At 44.6% G+C, this 20,069-nt stretch overlaps 1 protein-coding gene across 1 annotated transcript in view; it reads left to right on the top strand.

Annotated features, from left to right (window-relative positions):
• Positions 1-20,069, top strand: part of LOC144822714 (voltage-gated delayed rectifier potassium channel KCNH8-like) — a 1,606,123-nt gene that overhangs the window by 805,796 nt on the left and 780,258 nt on the right. Inside the window, exon 3 of the mRNA XM_078680531.1 lies at positions 1,000-1,134. Within this exon, the coding sequence (XP_078536657.1) occupies positions 1,000-1,134 (135 nt within the window). The remainder of the gene's footprint in view (positions 1-999; positions 1,135-20,069) is intronic.

Genomic DNA, 20,069 nt, shown 5'->3' with positions numbered 1-20,069 from the left:
CTTCTGGAAGTGTGATCAAGCATATGTACACAAGCCACATAGTTATATATGTAGCAGATGGTTGGCAATCTTCCATAATCTACAGAAATAACAGGCCCTCAGTCCCCCTACTAGAGCACTTGGTAGGTGATAGGCCAATAAAACGTAAAGTGATATGAGTTTGCATGCTGAGTTTAAAGGGGCCATTTACAGTTTTGTGGAACTCTATGGGCCTCCACTCTATGACACTCGACTTTACACCATCCTACACCACTATTTATTTCACTGTATGACACTCTACTCCACTCTACTCTGCAACACTCTACTCCACTCTATTCACTATACGCCACTGCACTCTACATCCCTTCACTCTAGGTAACTCTTCGTCACTCCTTTCTACACCACTCCACTCCACAGCTCTACTCCGCTCTATGCCACTCCATCACACTCCACTCTGTGGCACTTTATTCCACTCTACACCCCTCCACTCTACTCCATGACACTCCATTCCACTCTATTACACTCTACTCCACTCTTTGCCTCTCTACTCCACTCTTTGCCGCTCCACTCTGCCCCTCTCCACTCTAACCCACTCTCCTCTGAGCCACTAACTTTTAGCCATGCTTTACCGCAGCCACTCTGGTATGCAACATGGCTAAACACGTTGGCAAAACCAATAGCTGTTGTGTAGGGGAGACCTATTGGCTTTGCCAATGCTCCTTTATTTTTGGCACATACATAGCAACTCAAATCCATGGCAAATCAGCTTTCTTGTATCTCCTGCATATGTTTAGAATGTATAGTATTCACCTCTTAAAACATAGCATTGGAATGTCAAACCTGTCATTGTGTAAATGTTTTTTTTTGGTCAAGATCAGCAGTTTTGGTAAATGGAAAATGTACTATGTTCTATCAAAGTGGAATTGAAACTTTACCTGTGACTCAGTAGCAGTTGATTCCAAACATTGCTCACACGTGTGGTCTGCTTGTTTGACACCTGTCATCCTCCGTCTCCCACAGGCGCCTCCTTCTGGTGTCTTCTGGACATTGTCCCGATAAAGAACGAGAAGGGAGAAGTTGTTCTGTTTTTGGCTTCGCACAAGGATATTTCAGACACCAAGAACAAGCAGTTTCCGGAAAGCACCAAGCCCACAGGTAGGAGGAGGGAATTAAGTGGGGTTGTTTTCACTTTCTACCATACTCTTTGAAAGACATTGGGAGTAGAAGAAGATGTGAAATGGCCACTGTAATGTATGTTCTCTTAAATACACCTGTGAAGCGTAGAGTGCCAAGTGCTGCCATAGGCTGCTATGATGCAGTTATCAGCAGGGTTGAGCTTCTGCAGATCTCAGTTATAAACTGCAGTTTGAAAATATGGATTTCCAAAAAGTGTAAGAACATTAAGGGATTTACATTAAACTCAACGAATGGAATATTCCTCAGTTATGCACAGAATAGCAAAGGCGTGGCCTTGAATGTTCTCCCTGACCTCAGTATTGTGACTGGTAGATGCTTCTACAACAGAAGGTCTTGGAAGCTGGAATTAGCAGCACAAAAACACATATTCTGCCTGATCATGTGTGTACTAAAGAACCCCAAGAAGCCTTTTTATCAAAGAAACCAACATAAATTCAAGGCGCCAGTGGAAATTTGGGGTTGTACAAGTCTCTGTTTTCAACAGATGCTTACTCTCAGATTATATCACCATTCTCCCATAAATTAAGCAGACCAGAAACTAGCACTAACTAATCACTACGTATTCACAATTTACAAAGATCTATTACTAGGCAGGTGTCACTGTACAGTATTTTGGATGGATACAAGATCATATTTACATTTACTCACATGGCTGTGATTGGTCGTACCCACGTTGGTTTTGTGTGTTGTGTATAAGGTTGCGGTATTCTGCATGGAATTCTGTGTGTAACAGACGCTGATAGGTTGGCTGAATGCCATTACGCAAATATGGCATTTATGAATCTTCCTAAATTCCTGAAGGAAACAGTAATTAAAATCCCTTTTTGTTCTGTTGGCAAAGCGTACCGCGGGAGGAGGGCAACAACTTTATAGACCACCTTTGAGTGATCTGTGCCTTTGATCATTATAATCAGCATCACAATGGTACCAGAATTAAGGAAAGTTTTACAGAATGTGATTCATTGATTGGTTAAATATGCTGGTAATTTTATATGGTTTTCTGGATAAAAAAGGCACCTGCTTATTACTGATGTTCAACATAAGATGGATGCACAGTGGAACCAGTGGGCGTGTAAGTGTGCTTAGCTCCTGGTTTACCAATTCGGAAATCAAACTGTCAGCTGGAGATCAAATTCCCTGAAGTTCATGAAGAACAGTTTGTAGTAACCAAGATGGGAGAGAATGAGGGCATAAGTGGATTTTGAGGGTATTGTGGATGGAGCTGTTCGCATACTCATCAATCTTAAATTACTGAATCAAGAACTGCAGGGTTTTCTGATGTGCACATTTGACAGAGTTTTCTGTTGTTTAGGGAATTGCAGCATTTGGGGAAGAGGACATTGAACCTGCATAGATTGGCTTTGGATACAATAACAAACAGCATGTGTGTGTGTGTCATTCCGGTGGAAGTAGTTTGGAGACATATATTTTTAGGTTGCTTTAAGGTGGTTTGGAGACATATATTTTTAGGTTGCTTTTAGGTGGTTGGCTAGTTGTTGCCCATCCAGTGTCTCCTAGACAGTCGTAAGGGAAGAGTGCAGCTTGCTTACAGAGAACTGATAGGCCTTAAAATCCACCGCGGCACCGTGAGGGGGCCTTACAAGGTGTTCAAGCTCATGGGTTACAAGGCAGAGTCCAGGGGAATCTCGTATCGCAGGATTGAGAGAGGGCCCTGTTTCACGCCCAACATCAGCCTTGAAGATGGTATTGTAAAAAAGTCAGAACTTTTCCTACCATGCCAAACCCATTGGTTTTTGTAGGATCCACAACTGAATGGGGTGGAAACTGGGTTTAAGTGTGTCTGACATGTCAAGCTGGGCAGCCGTATCTAATCCAACGGAGTCAGAAATCCTTTGCATTGCTTTGAGAGCAGGTTTGGGATTGGTTCTGCCTGAGTGGCAGTCGCCAAGGAGATTATGAAGCGTTGAAATAGACGATTGATTATTGGTTTCTTTAAGATCTTCAGTAGGAATGGTAACTGAAGATTTAAAATCAATGAAAATTAAGTATACCGTCTCAGTCAAACAAGACCAGCGGGACAGTGGTTCGCACAAGAGTCTCCGTTTGCCTGTGATAGAGGCAGGCTAGTAGGCCGAGAGGGCAGGCGTAACTGGTGCTCAGGAGACCTATTGTGAGAAGATGCCAGGACACCAGACACCATAGAGTACAATACAGGCCAACGTTTCTGAAGGGATATAGGGACTGGGGCAGATTCAAACACATCATTATAACATCTTTTTATATAGTGTTTATATAGTAAGGTCCATGCACTGTAAATAACAGGAGATACTGCTACCCAGTTTAATGGCACTCATTTCACTGGCCTCAGAAGGAAGGAGGACTGAGCCAGTTTTGCTTGAATTCAAACTCGTGTTTTTCAGGTAATTTTATTTCTACAAACTCTACAAACTCGTGTCTTTCAGGTAATTTTATTTCTACAAACTCGTGTCTTTCAGGTAATTTTATTTCTACAAACTCTACAAGCTCGTGTCTTTCAGGTAATTTTATTTCTACAAACTCGTGTCTTTCAGGTAATTTTATTTCTACAAACTCGTGTCTTTCAGGTAATTTTATTTCTAAGCTAGCAAGGAAGCTCGAAGCTAGCATCCATGCCTGTGCCTAAACTAAAGCTAATGTGTGGAATCTCTGTTGCCTCTATAGACTGGCTGGTCTCTGAGTAGACACAGCGGGATAGGTTGAGTTCACCGGCTGCAAACACCAGCAGAGCAGCTCACAAGCCCAGCCGAGCTTCTGCATCTCAAGCGTCGGCGAGGGTCCCACGAGCTGCGGAATAAAAACATCTTATAATCAATAAGTCATAAAGATGGGCAGACAAGCACAAAAGCCGGCCCCGCTGACTGCTGAGCGAGGAGACGGTAACCCGCATCACTGAAAAGTCGGCTGTTGTTGGTATTTCACTTACACAGCAAGCTGGGCTCTTAGGCACGTCCAATAGGAGGAACGGAGACAACAAGCCGTGCTTTTTTCTCTTCCTAAAAGTGTTTACAAAACGGAAATTCTTTATCCTTTTCAGTGCATTGGTAATCTAGCTCCCTCCTCCTTCGTGTAAATTCAGTTTTCGGTACGGTTTTCAGCGCCCCACAAGCTGTGCAGGCTTGTGTTTAGGGTGCACACCGGACTAACCTAATTTTGTTGGTTAGTAGTGCACGCCTCGGACCCCGTGTACACCCCCAGCAGTGCTCCACTCCAGTTGACCCCCTGCTGGATCTCGAAATGTACACAGTGCGCTGACTCCAGGTGCTCGGCCAGGAAATGCATGGGAACAAGAGCGGGGTTGTTGGCGGGGACTCTGGTAGTTCGGGTAGTATTGACTCCCTGTGCTCGGCCAGCAGCTCTCTGAGGACCACCAGGTTTGCGCAGTGTCGATTTATACAGACGTATTTGCTTTTTCATGTACATCAGCTAGTGATGTCCCTATGCTATAAGGCCTGAAAGGGAACGAATATATCAAGTAAAGCAGTATACTTATAATATAGTGCATATTGTGAGTAGCGTCGTCCCAGGGGCTTGTGTTTCAAAACCCTTGGAAGGCAGACTGAGGGCACCTCAGTAACTGAGTATACCCATATTACAAGCGAGCACAGGAAGAACTATTCATTACACCATAAGAAACAATGAGCTGTAGGGAACACATTTGCCACGTTTAAGATAGAAGTGCATATTTACAAGAGCTTAAACGGGTACATGAGATAGGAGTTACCAAGCACTGATCTTCCAATAAAGATGAAAGATGGACAGGGGGCGGGATGAGCGGACCAACAAAGTCCACATCATGAGGTTTGAAGAGACAGTCTCACCAGGCCCTCCTGCCTCCCAGGGCGACTGACAATCTGGCACTGTACTTGCCTCGCCCTCTCCGACATATTTTACATGTACCCACGTTATCCCCACTGTCTCCTAATGTGCCTCTGACTCATCATTCTGTCTCCCTTATTTGCCCCAGGCTATCCTTTCTGCCTCTCAATCTGCAACGCTTTCTCCTGACTTTAATCGAGTGCCCCCGGCTCTCCACGAGCTGTCTGTAAGCATGTCTCGAGTTCATTGCACCATATATATATTTTTTTATGTAAACAGATTTTTATTCACCAATATTCAGGTACACAGCAGCAATACTATGTAAATTTAGAGCATACATCTTGTTCCCGATAACAAATATCAATAAATATCCCTGATGGTCGTGCAATATCTGGTGCAGATTCTCGCCATGTGTGGTCCGTATACAAAATGTTAACAGAATGTGTTGGTCAAGTCAGAGGTCTCAGGGGAGCTATGCTCTTCATCCTCATGGTAGGAGATCAAGATCTCAACAGTCCGTCCCGGCTCGAGATCACACATATCACGACAAACAATAACAATAAGGAAACCCTCTCTTCCTCCCCTTCCCTCCCCCCTCCAGATTCAGTGCACCATATTATATAGTGCATGCACCCAAGTTCTCCACACACGGTCTGCAAGCGTGCCTCGTCATGATCTCACCCTAACTCTGTGCTTGTTCCCCAGGCTCTCCAGGCTGTCTGCATGGGTCCCTCAGGGTTATATCACCCCTATACTCTGCATATGACCCAAACTCTCCATGCTGTCTGCAAGCGTGCCATGTGTTCATTGCAACATAATATAGTGCATCCACCCAAGCTCTCCATGCTGTCTGCAAGCGTGCCTTGTGTTGATTGCACCATGATATACTGGATGCACCCAAGCTCTCCATGCAGTCTGCAAGCGTGCCTTCTGTTCATTGCACCATGATATAGTTCTTGCAGCCAAGCTCTCCATGCTGTCTGCAAGCATGCCTTGTGTTCATTGCACCATAATATAGTGCATGCAGCCAAGCTCTCCATACTCTCTGCAAGTGTGCCTTGTGTTCATTGCACCATAATATAGTGCATGCACCCAAGCTCTCCATACTGTCTGCAAGCGTGCCTTGGGTTTATTGCTCCATAATATAGTGCATGCACCCAAGCTCTCGATACTGTCTGCAAGCATGCCTTGCGTTCATTGCACCATAATATAGTGCATGCACCCAAGCTCTCCATGCTCTCTGCAAGCGTGCCTTGTGTTCATTGCACCATGATATAGTACATGCACCCAAGCTCTCCAAGCTGTCTGCAAGCGTGCCTTGTGTTCCATTGCACCATGATATAGTACATGCAGCCAAGCTCTCCATGCAGTCTGCAAGCGTGCCTTGTGTTCATTGCACCATGATATAATGGACACAGCCAAGATCTCCATGCTGTCTGCAAGCGTGCCTTGTGTTCATTGCACCATGATATAGTGTATGCAGCCAACGTCTCCATGCTGTCTGCAAGCGTGCCTTGTGTTCATTGCACCATGATATAGCGCATGCAGCCAAGCTCTCCATGCTGTCTGCAAGCGTGCCTTGTGTTCATTGCACCATAATATAGTGCATTCACCCAAGCTCTCCATACTGTCTGCAAGCGTGCCTTGTGTAAGTATGGGCGAATTTTGAGAATCAGCGGTCTGTGAATTCGCAAAAAAACAGTGAATTCACGGATTTTCCCACGAAATTGTGGATTTTTTTGCGATTTGCACCATACTTAACTTGAGTACTTTCTACTGGCTAATCAGTAAGTGCTACCTCATTGGGTAAATGTATCGTGCTTTTCCTACACTACAGCTGTGTAAAGGCCCAGAAGAGTTGTCTCCAGTGACCCCATGTGTCTGTAACTTTGCCACCGCGCCCATAGGCGCCGAGGTCCCTCGAGTGAGCTGTCTATCACAGTGGGGGAAAGGGCGGAAAGAGTTTGCATAGCCTAGTGTGTGTGGGCTGGGGCCGGGCTTCTGTGCGAGTTCACATGCCTCTCGTTTATAAAGGGTCAGAGACCGATCAGAGCAGCAAATGAGCAAAAAGCAGTAAGTGCTACCTCGTTGGGTAAAAATATTGTGCTTTTCCTGCACTACAGCTGTGTAAAGGCCCAGAAGAGTTGTCTCCAGTGACCCCGTGTTCACTGCACCATAATATAGTGCATGCACCCAAGCTCTCCATACTCTCTGCAAGCGTGCCTTGTGTTCCATTGCACCATAAAATAGTGCATGCACCCAAGCTCTCCATACTGTCTGCAAGCGTGCCTCGTGTTCATTGCAACATAATATAGTGCATGCAGCCAAGCTCTCCATACTGTCTGGAAGCGTGCCTTGTGTTCATTGCACCATAATATAGTGCAGTTTGTCAGTGCACCTCGTGGTCATCTCACCCTTATACTGTGCATGTGCCTCAAAGCCCTCCACATTGTCAGTAGGTGTGCCTCATGGTCATCTCACCAGAATACTGCGCACATGCTCTAAGATCCCCACGCCGTCCCCCACTTTTCACAAGCTCCTCATATGGTCTACTGGCGCTTTTCCTATTTTAATGCTCTTATCTGGATGCTTTTCTCTCTGCAATTTTTAAACTTCCTGAGCCTGGCTAAGGCCTCTACTGCACTGTGAGACAAGCGCAGGCTACTGAGGGACCTTTGTTTGGCAGCTTATTCTACTGGGTAGTATTCAAGGCCGGACTGAGAACACAAATCAGCCCTGGCAATTCTATTGCACCGGCCCCTGGTGGAGGGTGGGGTTGAGGTGGGCGAGGATGCTAGTGTGAAGCACTGCTGCTTAATTAAACCGGCCCTCAGCACTGCTGCTTTTGTTGCAGGGAGGCGATTTTGCGGCACTCTGCCAACGTTACAAAAATAGCCCCAAACTGGCACCCACCCTTCCAGCTCCCTAGGGAAATACCCAATGCCCGCTATAGCCAGTCCGGCCCTGGTAGTATTTCTGAATATCGTCTACAGAAATACCATCTACTTTCAATATTGTGTCCTAATTTTTACAAAAATATTGGCTATTCGGTGTCGAGTTTCTATTTTTAATTCCAATTGGGCAACATTTTTGTAAGCAATATTTAGGACGCTAAATTTATGATTTCAATATTTTAACAACAATATACCTGTGTCATAGCACCTTCTGCGCCATCCGTATGCCATTGGCATTTCTCATTGACAAGTGGCATTTCTCAAGGCTCCCCTCGTTCACAGTCTATTCAGCTCTTACATCCAGCAATTGGCCAGGATCTCCACTTTTATATGCATAGTCATCACATCCATAGATTCCTAATTGTTTCAGTATCCTCTGGACTTCGCAGTTCGGAATGTTTGGTAGAGGGCTGGAGATCAGGGACTTGATGGCATAGATTGAAAATTGACAGAACCGAGATTCTAGGCATTGATGGCAAGGTAGACCTTCAGCTCTTGCTTTTGTCCTGCTTTAATACGTAAATGCCCGCTACAAGCAAAGACAGCCAGGAATCTTAGTGCCATATCTGAAAATGTAAATTCTCATCGTGCCATATCTGAAAATGTAAAATATCAATTCAGGAATCTTCCTTGCTTGGTGCAGCAAGATTGAATGTCTGTTGTGAGCACCATTTTAAATTGATGGCTGTACTACATTGCCATATAGGGCACTCGAAATTCTTTCTATATTAATTGGAAGTCAGTCAGAATTTCTTGATTTGTGGGGTGCATTCATTTGACTTGATGGCACTTCTACAGAACATGCAAAAGTGCTAAGAATCCATTGGGCTTATACTCAATTTCAGGTGTACCATAAACAGTGGTCCTGTGTGCACAACCGGTCCTAAGCAGTGCAAGTAGCTTCATAGTGTAGGTGGTCACTCCAAGGCGTGAGTGCCTCTTGTGGGTCAGTGCTTAGCGCCTCTGAAAATCATTTGCAGTGTTCTGTGCCATCGAACCTCCATTCCTGTATTTAGTTGCATTCTCTGCAAATATATGGCTGAGGACTTGGTGACTGATGTATGCTCTTCATAATTCCAACAGTGCAAGGGACAAGTCAAGAGTATCACTGAAATCATTGTAATGCATCATATAAAAGAACATCCTCCAGATAAGGCACTATATATCAATATGTTGTTGCAAATTATTAATAATAGTGTGAATTGTTTAACTTAAGGGGTAATGATAGGGCATCTGCAAGCACTTAGACCTTAGTTTGAATGCTGTTGGGATGAAACCACAATGCTTCTCAAAGTCCCCTTCCCCTCATTGATTGCTACTTGTGGCATTACTATTTACTAACACAGATAAAAAAAAGCTATATGTAGAAATGTTTGTATGAGTGAGCAACCCAATCTACCCTTGAAGGCTTGGGCAAACGTAAGTGAACAAGTAAAAGGTGCCTTCAAGGGAATTTGTTTCTGATCTATATTCGAATTAATTAAACTCAATTATAAGGACAAATCAATGGTCCCAAAGTTGAAAATTAAATCATCAAAAAGTAAATTTCTTTTAAGTCATATATACATTTAAAAAAATGTAAGAAAATTTTAAGAAAGAACAAAACAAAAACGGGTGTATGTGAAAGTATTGAATTTATCGCAAGAAATAAGGCACACATACATACAAATATGAAAACAGGCCCACAGGAATATCTGTATTACATCAATATATAACACGGGTGTTTTATATGTATATTTAGAATTTAGACAACTAGGTAACTGTAAATATTCTTGTTTCATGTTACATTAGGGCATTACAAATATAAACAACACAGTCCTGAAGATGGTCTCGCAGATGGATACATAAGAGACCGAAACGTCGACCATCGCCTTTTCCTACCAATAATTAATTTGCAATTTTTGATAAAAAGGAAAGGTGTCAGCAGTACCTACAGTGTTATATATTGATGTAATACAGATATTCCTGTGGGCCTGTTTTCATATTTGTATGTATTTGTGCCTTATTTCCTGCGATAAATTCAATACTTTCATATACACCCGTTTTTGTTTTGTTCTCTTTCTTAAAATGTTCTTACATTTTTTTAAATGTATATATGACTTAAAAGAAATTACATTTTTGATTTAATTTTCAACTTTGGGACCATTGATTTGTCCTTATAATTGAGTTTAATTAATTTGAATATAGATCATATGTAGAAATGAACACAATGTTATGAAGATACTACTACATCCAGCCACATCAACTACACCAACAACTTTAATACATGTTGCCAGTGGGTAACCGCAAAATGTCTCATACAGATTGCCACCCCATTTTAGAGCAGGGTTAAATAACTTCTAGTGATGGCCTCCTGGAGGGCATACACTCATCTCTGGTGACTAAAAGCTTATCCATATGGAGTTTGAGATCCTTTCTACACAAACATTTGGATAACCTTGACATAACCTCCTGCTGAAGAACATCTCTGGTTGAGGGCTTGCATATATCAGTGGAGTTAAATAATATGGCCCCGCCCAATCTAGGTCAATTTGTGAAATACCTAATGCTTCAAGCAGATGGCTTTACATAGAAAAATTATTTCATCTCACCCTTCACTTCCTAGCTACACATCCACTTACTTTATGTTATGTTATGTTATGAGTTTGGTAGAGCGCAACAGCTGCCCCAGCCAAGAGGCGTCCCAGCGCTGAAGAACCACAGACACTACACTGAGAAATAGAGGGAGGGGAAGGCGGAAGGCCTAGGGAGAGGAGAAGAGGTGGGTCTTGATTGCCTTCCGAAAAGTAGATAAGTTTTCCAAAGAACGGATGTTCAATGGCAGAGCGTTCCAGAGCTTGGGTCCCAGGACCCTAAAGGAGCGGCCACCAGTGCGGCAGAGCTTTATGCGGGGTACGTTCAGTAGGTGCTGGCCAGATGATCGCAGGTTGCGTTGCGGCACGTACGGTGTGAGGAGAGGACGCAGTAGTTCAGGGGATCCGAGTTTAAGTATTTTGAATGTCATAATGAGGGTTTTGAACTGAATTCTTGATTCGATGGGTAGCCAGTGCAGCTTGCGAATGGTGGCTCTGGCCGAGGATCTGCGGGGAAGACCAACCAAGGCTCTTGCCGCAGAATTCTGCACGCGTTGTAATCGCGCTATTTCTCCTTTATTGGCGCCAAGAAGTAGAACATTGGCAGATCACTTTACTTAACTTTACAGACTAACTTGGTTAGAAACTATGGAAAGTATAAACCACAGAACTTATACATTATTCTACTTATTGTAAATGGCTAAACCCATCATATTAAAAGGAAAAAGATCTTGCCCTGCTTTAACACCCATTTGCCCAAAATAGCCCTCGTTCAAGTTACGCATCTCTCTGAACTGAAAAATAAGACACACAAGATATACTGGGTGGGCCAGGAATAAAATGCATCTAAACAAATCCTAGGAAATAAGGGAGAACTTTAAACCACCCTCATTGTAAAGGTATATACCACTGTAATCATGCAAGAAATTCTATTTAGAGTTTGCCAGACCTAGAGAGACCGAGATGGACACTGCTGGCCTGATCTAGAATTTGCCAGACATGATAATCACTATTGTGGCAGAGTATCCTGCCTGCCAAAAGACTTGTCTGCACATCTAATTTAGAGACAGACGGACCTGAAATATTCCATTGATGGAGACCCGATTGACTCCTTCAATGGAATACTTCCTCCAGTGGCTCATTGTAAAAGGGGACATCGGATGAAGGACACAACACTGCCCACCCTATTTAGAGTGAACAGTCTAATGTATGGTTTTTTTCATGTCTGTCACCACCAGTAAAAACCTGGTGATGAGGGCCGGGAAAACAACAAAGACCCTCACACCATGGAAAAAAAATCCCACGGTGTGGGAGTCATTAATTTTTCATGTTTATCAAAAACAATCTCTCACTTTGAGTGGGTTTTTTTTCAAAACAAAAAAAAGTTAAAAGTTTGGTGGATAACTGTTAAAAAGGGCAGCTGTCCCCCAGCCTTATAAGCATTGAAAGAACCGCTGTGACAAGGATTCCCTTCAATGTACAGAGATGACTGCTGGACTGGAGGGCATCTCTAAATTTGACTGACTGTACTCTGGTGTCCAAACTCTAAATCAGGTCCTATCTCTTCATTTAGGCTTCTATACAGGATCAAATGATAGTCATAAGATCAGTATATGTTCCACTACACAATAAATAAAAGAGATTTAATAACATAGCTAGGATACTGCTTCCCGTGGCCAGATCTAAGGTGCCAATAGGCGGCAACTGGAACTTAATTACATAATAATTATTATTCAATTAAACATTTAATTCAAAATTAAATAAACTAATCGGCATTACATTTTAATTAATTATATCAGTCGGGTTTGTGATGGAGTGTCCCATCCACTACACTCTACATAAGGCCCTCTGTTTCAAATTCTGGAATTGGGAATTGACTAAATGCTTGGAAATCCGGGTCCAACTGTGTTACCTCTCTCGAATTGTATTGTAATATGTTTATATGTATAGATAGAGAATGCCAACACACCCTACTGTCCCAATCCCCATCATATCCTGTTGTGGTAGTATAGTCTCAAAAGGATCCCAAAAACCATACTGTTCTACATACAACGCTTCTTATTCAATATCTTCCTACTACAATAAAAATGTTCTCTTTAGATCCCTCTGCTGCTCGTCCGTGCTTGGTATGAGTTATATAAAATGGCAACATATAAAGTAGAGTTGTGTGAATGGATGCCTGTATTTCTTTTTGTCTGTGTTCGTACATTTGTGTTAGCTTGTGTGCATATGCGTCTGTCTATATGTGTTTTGCTATGTCTGCATGAGCACATATATTGTACTCAGCACAAGTAAGCGCGCCGGTATGTTTCTGGTCTGTGTATATCTTATACGGTACATAGCCAGCAGCTACTTTCAATATTTATTTTACTATAATGCTCTGCGAGTTCACTTGTTTCCAAGGGCTTCCAGGTTTGACATACGAGGGAATTGAGGCGGATGGAGGTATAGCAGTGTGCCCGGGATCATATCATTTCTAAAAGATGCAATGACATTTGGTTCCTTTGTGTTCCCACTCAGCAATGTAACACCTCCCCTCCTCTGTAGAGCTCTGGGGTGTCTTCCACTGTCTTTGCACTTTACAATCCACCTTTTCAATTAGCAGCCCGCTCTCTTCTGAGCCACTTTCAGGAACCCACCCAAGCCGTCAGGAGAGAGACCCTTCTAGCGCCTTTCACCTGATGCAGCGCTGCTCGCAATTACCAGGCAGCTGTGTGGAGAGCTTTAAGTACAAAAGACAGACATTGTGCTTCTTTCTCTGCTGAGCTTGAATCGATATCCCCGGCACAGGTCACTACGAGCTTCCATTTCAGTCACATTAAGATGTCTCCAGTCCACTCGCCTTTTGATCAACTCGGCGGCAATGGCAGCCTCCCACCCAGCGCCCAGTCACGTGACTGCCATCACTCGCTTCCGGCCAGGTAAACCGAGATGATCCGACGCCAGGGACAAACCAGCATTTGCAATGTTATCCGGCTCACCTTTGGGACCTTATATGTATTTAGCTATGCAGCACATTAGCCTGGGTGCTGAAACATCTACCGTTCTTTAACATGGAGGTAAGCACCAAACTGCGTGACACGCCAGGTATGGGAACACATGGAGAGAAATATTGCCTTTCAGCGGGAAATGGTGTAGTCCAAAGCTCTGTTTTTAATATAAAATCAGGGCCTTCAGTGGTCATACCACTGAAAATACAAGATTTGAAATAAATATTATTGTCTACAGGTGCTCGTGGACGACAATTTCTATGGATTGGAATCTAGAGAATGCTAAAGTGATTGTGGTATCGACGTCTGCTGGTCGTTTTCTATCAAGACAGTTTAATAGAGGCAGTTGAACAGAAAAAAACCAGTCCCTAAGCAGAAGCAGACAAGTCCTAGGACTGATCTCCAGAACCCACAAAGTACATACACAGATAAGTATATACTAAGTATATACCAAAGTATATATACAAAAGTATATACTAAAGTCAATACAAAAGGTCTCAAATGCTCGATTTAAAATAAAAACAAGGCCCAAATTTGTGTGTAGGGAAAACAAGGCTTTCCTGTTCGAGTTGGCTTTTTCCCTTTTCTGTTTTCTTTTGTTATTCACCCGTCATCTGTTGTGTTGTACCCTGCACCTCTTGTTTGTTCCGTGTTCCCTGATGTTTAGCTCATGTTCTATCCTGACTTGTGTGTAGGGCTGCCCCGGCCCTGTCTTTGAGTTTACCGCTTATATCACGATTCAGGGGTTTGGTGACTGGATAATTATGTGGAACGGGAGGTGCGAAATGCATGCACTGTGCTTTTTGTTATAGGATGTTTATGCAAGTGTATACGCCTGCCTTTTCACACTTACCCAGGGCCGGTCCGTAGCAGGTGTGCAACGCTCATAGAGCTCAACAGGCTTCAGGCCCCCGCCCGACCCCCCAACCTCTCCCCCTCGTGTGTGTCAGCCCGGGCTGAGACAGCTTCCCGGGCACACACACACACAGTTTTTGAGCTGGTCTGGTGTCCGTCTCATACTGTAAAGTTCCTAGGGCAACTTCAGTACATTTTTAAAAATACATAATGATATTATATTCAAGGGAAGAGACCATCACTAAATTTTAGAAAACTATAAATATATGTTTTATTTAAATACTTTCTTCAATGATTATGCAATATTTTGATATTTATAACAGCGAAAACAACTTTTCAGTCTACATACATACCACATTCATCCATGTATCCATACATACAAATCACATTCATGTTAGGCTTATTTTAAATGTTCTGTGATATGCAATGATTGTAAACAGACAACAAAACAATGTTCCAGTTATAATGACATGATTGCACTATTTATATATCCTAGCGGGAGATGCACCAATGAGAGGTGTGGCAATTATTTCTCATTCTACGCAGAGAACTGCCTTCTTCAGGAAAGCCACTTCCTAAATTGTTTCTCAAATAGTGCTTGTCACATAGAGTACAGCAGAGTATCCTCAATACAGGGCAATCACGAGATACAAGAGTTCCTTGGGTTTGGTACAAGAGGGTCCAATCTATAATTGGCCATAGAGCTAAAGCAAAGTTCCTGGTGCTTGATATGGCGTAGTTTCGTAAAAAGGTGTTTATGTGGACTGGTCCTAAAAAGTCTGTGTTTACCAAGAAGCGTCAAGCTGTGTGTCCATTTCCTAAAAAGTGCGCTCTACATGGAGGACGATGATCCTCCGAGTAGGATCACTGCAACATCAGCTCGTACTGCTGCGGTGTCTATAGGGATCCAAAATAAGGTCCAAGTACCGAGCCTGACGTCTGTCTTATTGCAGCCGCACCCGGGTACTTCACCGTTCTTTAAAATACCATTTACTTGTTAACAAGGCGTTGTTGTTTTTTCACCCCTTCTTACAGCCCCTGCATCACCACTCTGCTTATTGCTGAAAGAATTAGCCCCCGCCGAAATTTGTATTAGCCCCCGCCCCTCCTAAATTTGGCTCTAGTTGCGCCTCTGGTCTGTAGCATGGGTAAGCCGTGCCCACGCTCAGGGCACGACCTTCAAAGGGACACAGGAGCTGCCAGAACCAGTCTCCCTGAACTGGCGGCAAACAAAAATTTATTAAACACAGATTCCTGTGTCCTCATTTTGGCTGTATTTCTTTGTTTCGCTTATCCGCCTCACCTTCCACCCACTCCTCCCATGTTTCCAACACATCAACAATGGGTGCGAGGGGGTACTATCAGTCCCAGGCCACCTCTGCCTCTACTCAACCTCTTTCCTGGCCAATGATCTCCTCTCACATGCCCTCTTTCCATACTCCATTCCACCCCCTCTTCATGTCTCCTACTTACATGCCATACAAGAGCAACACCCTCATTCTAATGCTCTATACTTCTTCCCCGTCCATTAGCTTCCCTTTACAGGTCTCCTCTCCTGATCCTATTTGCATACCATAATCTTATATTCTCCACACTCAAGTGTCTCCTCCTTGCCTCTCACGCCCTCACCCCACCCTCTCAACTCTTCATCACCCCTTGTCCCCTGTGTGCAATTTCCCACCCATTCACTCTCAGCTGCTCCGAAGTTCTCTTTTTCCATGCTCATTTTCCCACTGTTCACACACAACACTGTATACTTGATGGCCCTCATCATCCTCATCTGTTCTGTATTCTCTCCTCCTTGTCTTGCCTTGTCTTTTGCTAACTTACCTAAGCTGTGTGAGCATCTCCCAGGCCCTCCCGCCGTTTCTTCTGGCTAGCAGCACTAACTGATTACTCTGGTGAGGTTTTTGTGGGAGAGGACCCCTCTAGAAGTCTGAAGGATGCAAAGCCTTGGAACCTCATGGAGGATCCCAAACTAGAGCCCCAAGAGGGCAGTGGCCCTAAGAAGGAAGTAGAGGAGGAGAAAAATGATTTTGCAGAGGCTCCAGAGGAGAAAGTGGAGCCCATAGAGAGGGATTCCCTTACTGGATCTACTGCTAGGAGCAGTGTCTCCTCACACATCCTGTTCCCTGAGGAGTTTAAGGAAGACAGCCTGAGAGGGACCTGCAGCTGTAGCTGGCTTAACTGGCTGCAGAGGAGAGAAGAGCTGAGGCTGACAAAGCCCTAGAGGAAGAGAGGAGGACTGAACTGAGAGACCCATGGAAGAAGGAAAGATCTTGTGTGCTCAGGAACTGAGTCCAAAGGAACTGGACTTAAAAGCAAAGCAAGTAGAATCCAGGGGTGGCAGCGAAAGTATCATGTCTAGCACTGAAGAAAATTTTCACTTACCCAGAGATGTGGTGCCTAACTTCAAGGGGGGGAGACATACACCAGTGGGTCCAGTCACATAAGGTAGCTCCAGAGATGCACAGAGTTCCTGAGGAGGTTTGGGGACTTGGTATGGGGAGTCCTATTCCAGGTGGTGGGAGGGACAGTCTACTGGCCCTAGAAGGGAGTGACAGGGAAAGGTGTACCCCATGAAGGAAGTACTGGTAAGGAAGTATGGAGTTACCCCAGAAGAGTGTGTGTTGCGTTTAATGAGCAGTCAGATACTTTTTCACCAGTCTTGGGAGAATGGTACTTTTTCAAGGCACTGGATGGTTGGGGGAAGTGTTGTATAGTGGACACGCTTGAGGGTCTGTACAGTTTGATTGCAGGAGAGCTTTTGTTCGGCCACTATTTTCTAGAGCTACGCCAACACCTGGTGAAGTATAAGTACTCTGATCCCAGAGAACTTAAACAGGTTGCGGACCTCTCGGTGAGTATCACAGGGTCTAGAAAGGCATTGGGGAGTAATACTAAAGGGGGTGGCTTAGGGTGCCTCCCAAATGGGGGCGGGGGAGGTTCGCAGTAGCCCAGACAGGTCCCAGTAGAGTGAGATGAATAGAGGGTCCCTTGTCTCTTCTAAAGAGAGGTGGGGGTGGGCAGAGTCCCAGGGAACCCAGCACCCAGTTCCAGAGCCTGGATTGTTCCAAGAGGGAGCACAAGGAGGGGAGTTTAGTCTGTACTAGGAGACCAGCCACTGAGTGGGGCCCAATAGTGTCAGAAGAACTTGGGGAGGCAGCTGCCACACGCATCCTACCAGTTCTGGTGGCTGGCAGTACCACTCCGAAGAGGAGGGTGCAGAAGTCCAGATGGAGGAGTAAGCGGGGGAGACAGTCCCCAGTGGGAGGAACAGTGGGCCACGGGTTGCCAGCTCTGAGACCAGAGCACCCCAGGACTGACCCTGGTGATGCCACTTCTGGCAGGGAGGACTCCAGGCTCTATCACATGGCCAGGGGTCGAGAGACCTGTGCCAGGCATACTTTTGCCCAATACATGCAAAATTTGTTCCCCTTGGAGAGGGGGGGGGGAGGTGTACGCCCCTGAAAGTCCTGGCTTTCTGGCAGGCTCAGGATACTAACCCTGAACTGGTGGGAGAGAATCAAATGCTACTAGTGGGCCTGAGCACTGAATGTGCCACCCACATAAGTAGCCCATCAAACCTATCTCAGGCCTGCCACTGGGTAGTCTGTGTGCGCAGTTTTAAACTGTCATTTTTGACTTTGCAAAGTACATGTTTTTATAGACCAAACCTTCCATTTTATCACATATAAGGCACCCCTACAAGAGGCCCTACTTAGCCCCATTGGCAAGGTGCAGTGTATTAAAAAAGGTAGGACATGTACTTTGGTGTTTTACATATCCTGGTAGTGAAAAACTGCTAAATTCGTTATTCACTACAGCAAAGCTTATCTCATAGGTTAGCATAGGATCTGCCTTTTAACATCTTACAAGTGTATCTTCCAATTGGGAGCAGAGAGAAAATTGGAGTTTGGTGTCTCTGGATTTTAAAAGACATCTTCAACTGAAGTTGGTTTTTAAATAGCAGGTCAGAAAATACCACGTTTAGAAAGTTAGCATTTTCATACTTAACCTGCCTGTGCCTCTGCCTGTCCCTAGACTACAAGTCTGGGTTGGATGACAGTTGGGCTTTGTGAATTCACACTAGAAAGTCGCACACAAGGAGAGCTGAGGTGTACCATACATATCCTGATGGTCCATCACCAGGCTGATGGGTCTTCATGAGCTAGAGTGGTGGGAGGAGTTGACACTTTCTCTTGAATAGTGCTGTGCCTGTCCCCACAAAAAGAGCTGCATATCCCCTGTAGGGTTTTCTGGAGCCAGGGCAAGGAAGGCAGGGTCTGTGCAATACAAAGACCTTTCTTTGAAGTCTCCCTACTTCAAAGGCTAAAAGGGGTATAAGTACTCGACCTCTGACACCATATAATCGGAACACTTCTGACTGAGGACATTCTGCCAGGAAGAAGAGCTGTTTTACTGCCAGGAGGGACTGCCACTTTGTTGTTTGTTTTGCTGTATTGGCCTGCTGCTTCTGAACTGGGAGTGAGAGGACTGGACTTTGCTGTCTGCATCCTGCTTTCTAAAGTTTCTCCGAGGGCTTGAGTTGAGCTTGCCTCCTGTTGGAAAGTTTCAGGCTTCACCTGTAGTACCTGGGCTTATCTGCTGAGAGCCCTGCTTGCAAAGTGGTACCAATTCCAGTTCCTGGGTTCTTGGAAGTGAGTTTCCGTACTACAAGAAGAAACCAATGCTAGGAACTTTGGAACTGGTACATTTCTGCATTTCTGACGCCGTTCACCTGCCTGTACCGAAGCCATGGTCCCCGCTCAACACAGCAACCGTGACTTACAACGCAGGGTCTGACGATGCCGCAGCACCTCCAAAGAACTGCCACTGTGGGTGTCTAGAGCACCGTGCCACTGACATCCGTGACATACTGCTACAATGCTGCAGCTATCGCCCAGTGGTTGGACATCAACGCAGTGAAACCGAGGCCTTGTGGCCTGACTGACAACTTCATTATTGATACTGCAGAGCAGTAAAGAACTGAGGTATCGCACCTGCAACCGATGCATCACCTCCCCTGCGCCTCGCATCGTCCCCGGGTGTTAATGGCTCAACAACCCTGCACCGCTTCCAGGAACAAACACCTCACTTGCTGCAGTGACGCCTCACCTCTTTGGCCCAATGAACTATCCCCTACCGCCAACATGCCAATGACCATGGACAGCATAAGGGAACTGACGTATCATCTGCTTTAGCTACGCTTCACATCCCCTGCATCTTGCAGCATTGTTGAGTGTTGACATACCCAAGGTACTGTGTTGGGGTCTGCTCAACTCCTGTGTCCGGCCTGCATACCCTTGTGGTAGGACTGAATTTTGGATTTGTCCTAGTCAAGCATGACCTGATAGCACCAGTCAGAGCTATTGCTTTCCTAAGAAGTGGAACTTTACTTAATATTGAAAATTTTATAACTTGATTTGTGTATGTTGGATTTTTGTTGTTTTGGTCCTGTTTACTCAAATAAATATTGTCAATTTTTCTAAACTGGTGTGGAGTACTTTTGTGGTGTTTTAGCTGTGTTACTGTGTGTGCGTGTACAAATACTTTATACATTGACTCTGGGGATAAGCCTGCCTGCTCTTGCCAAGCTAAGAAGGGGGTGAGCACAGGTTATTCTTAGCGTTGATCTTACTTAAACTGACGATAGCGAGAATCCCTATTTGGACCGGGTACAAACCACTGCCAACTAGAGACCC

The sequence above is a fragment of the Lissotriton helveticus genome, chromosome 3_1, assembly GCF_964261635.1.
Source record: "Lissotriton helveticus chromosome 3_1, aLisHel1.1, whole genome shotgun sequence".
Classification (NCBI taxonomy): Eukaryota; Metazoa; Chordata; class Amphibia; order Caudata; family Salamandridae; genus Lissotriton; species Lissotriton helveticus.
This window is presented reverse-complemented; position numbering and strand designations above follow the sequence as displayed.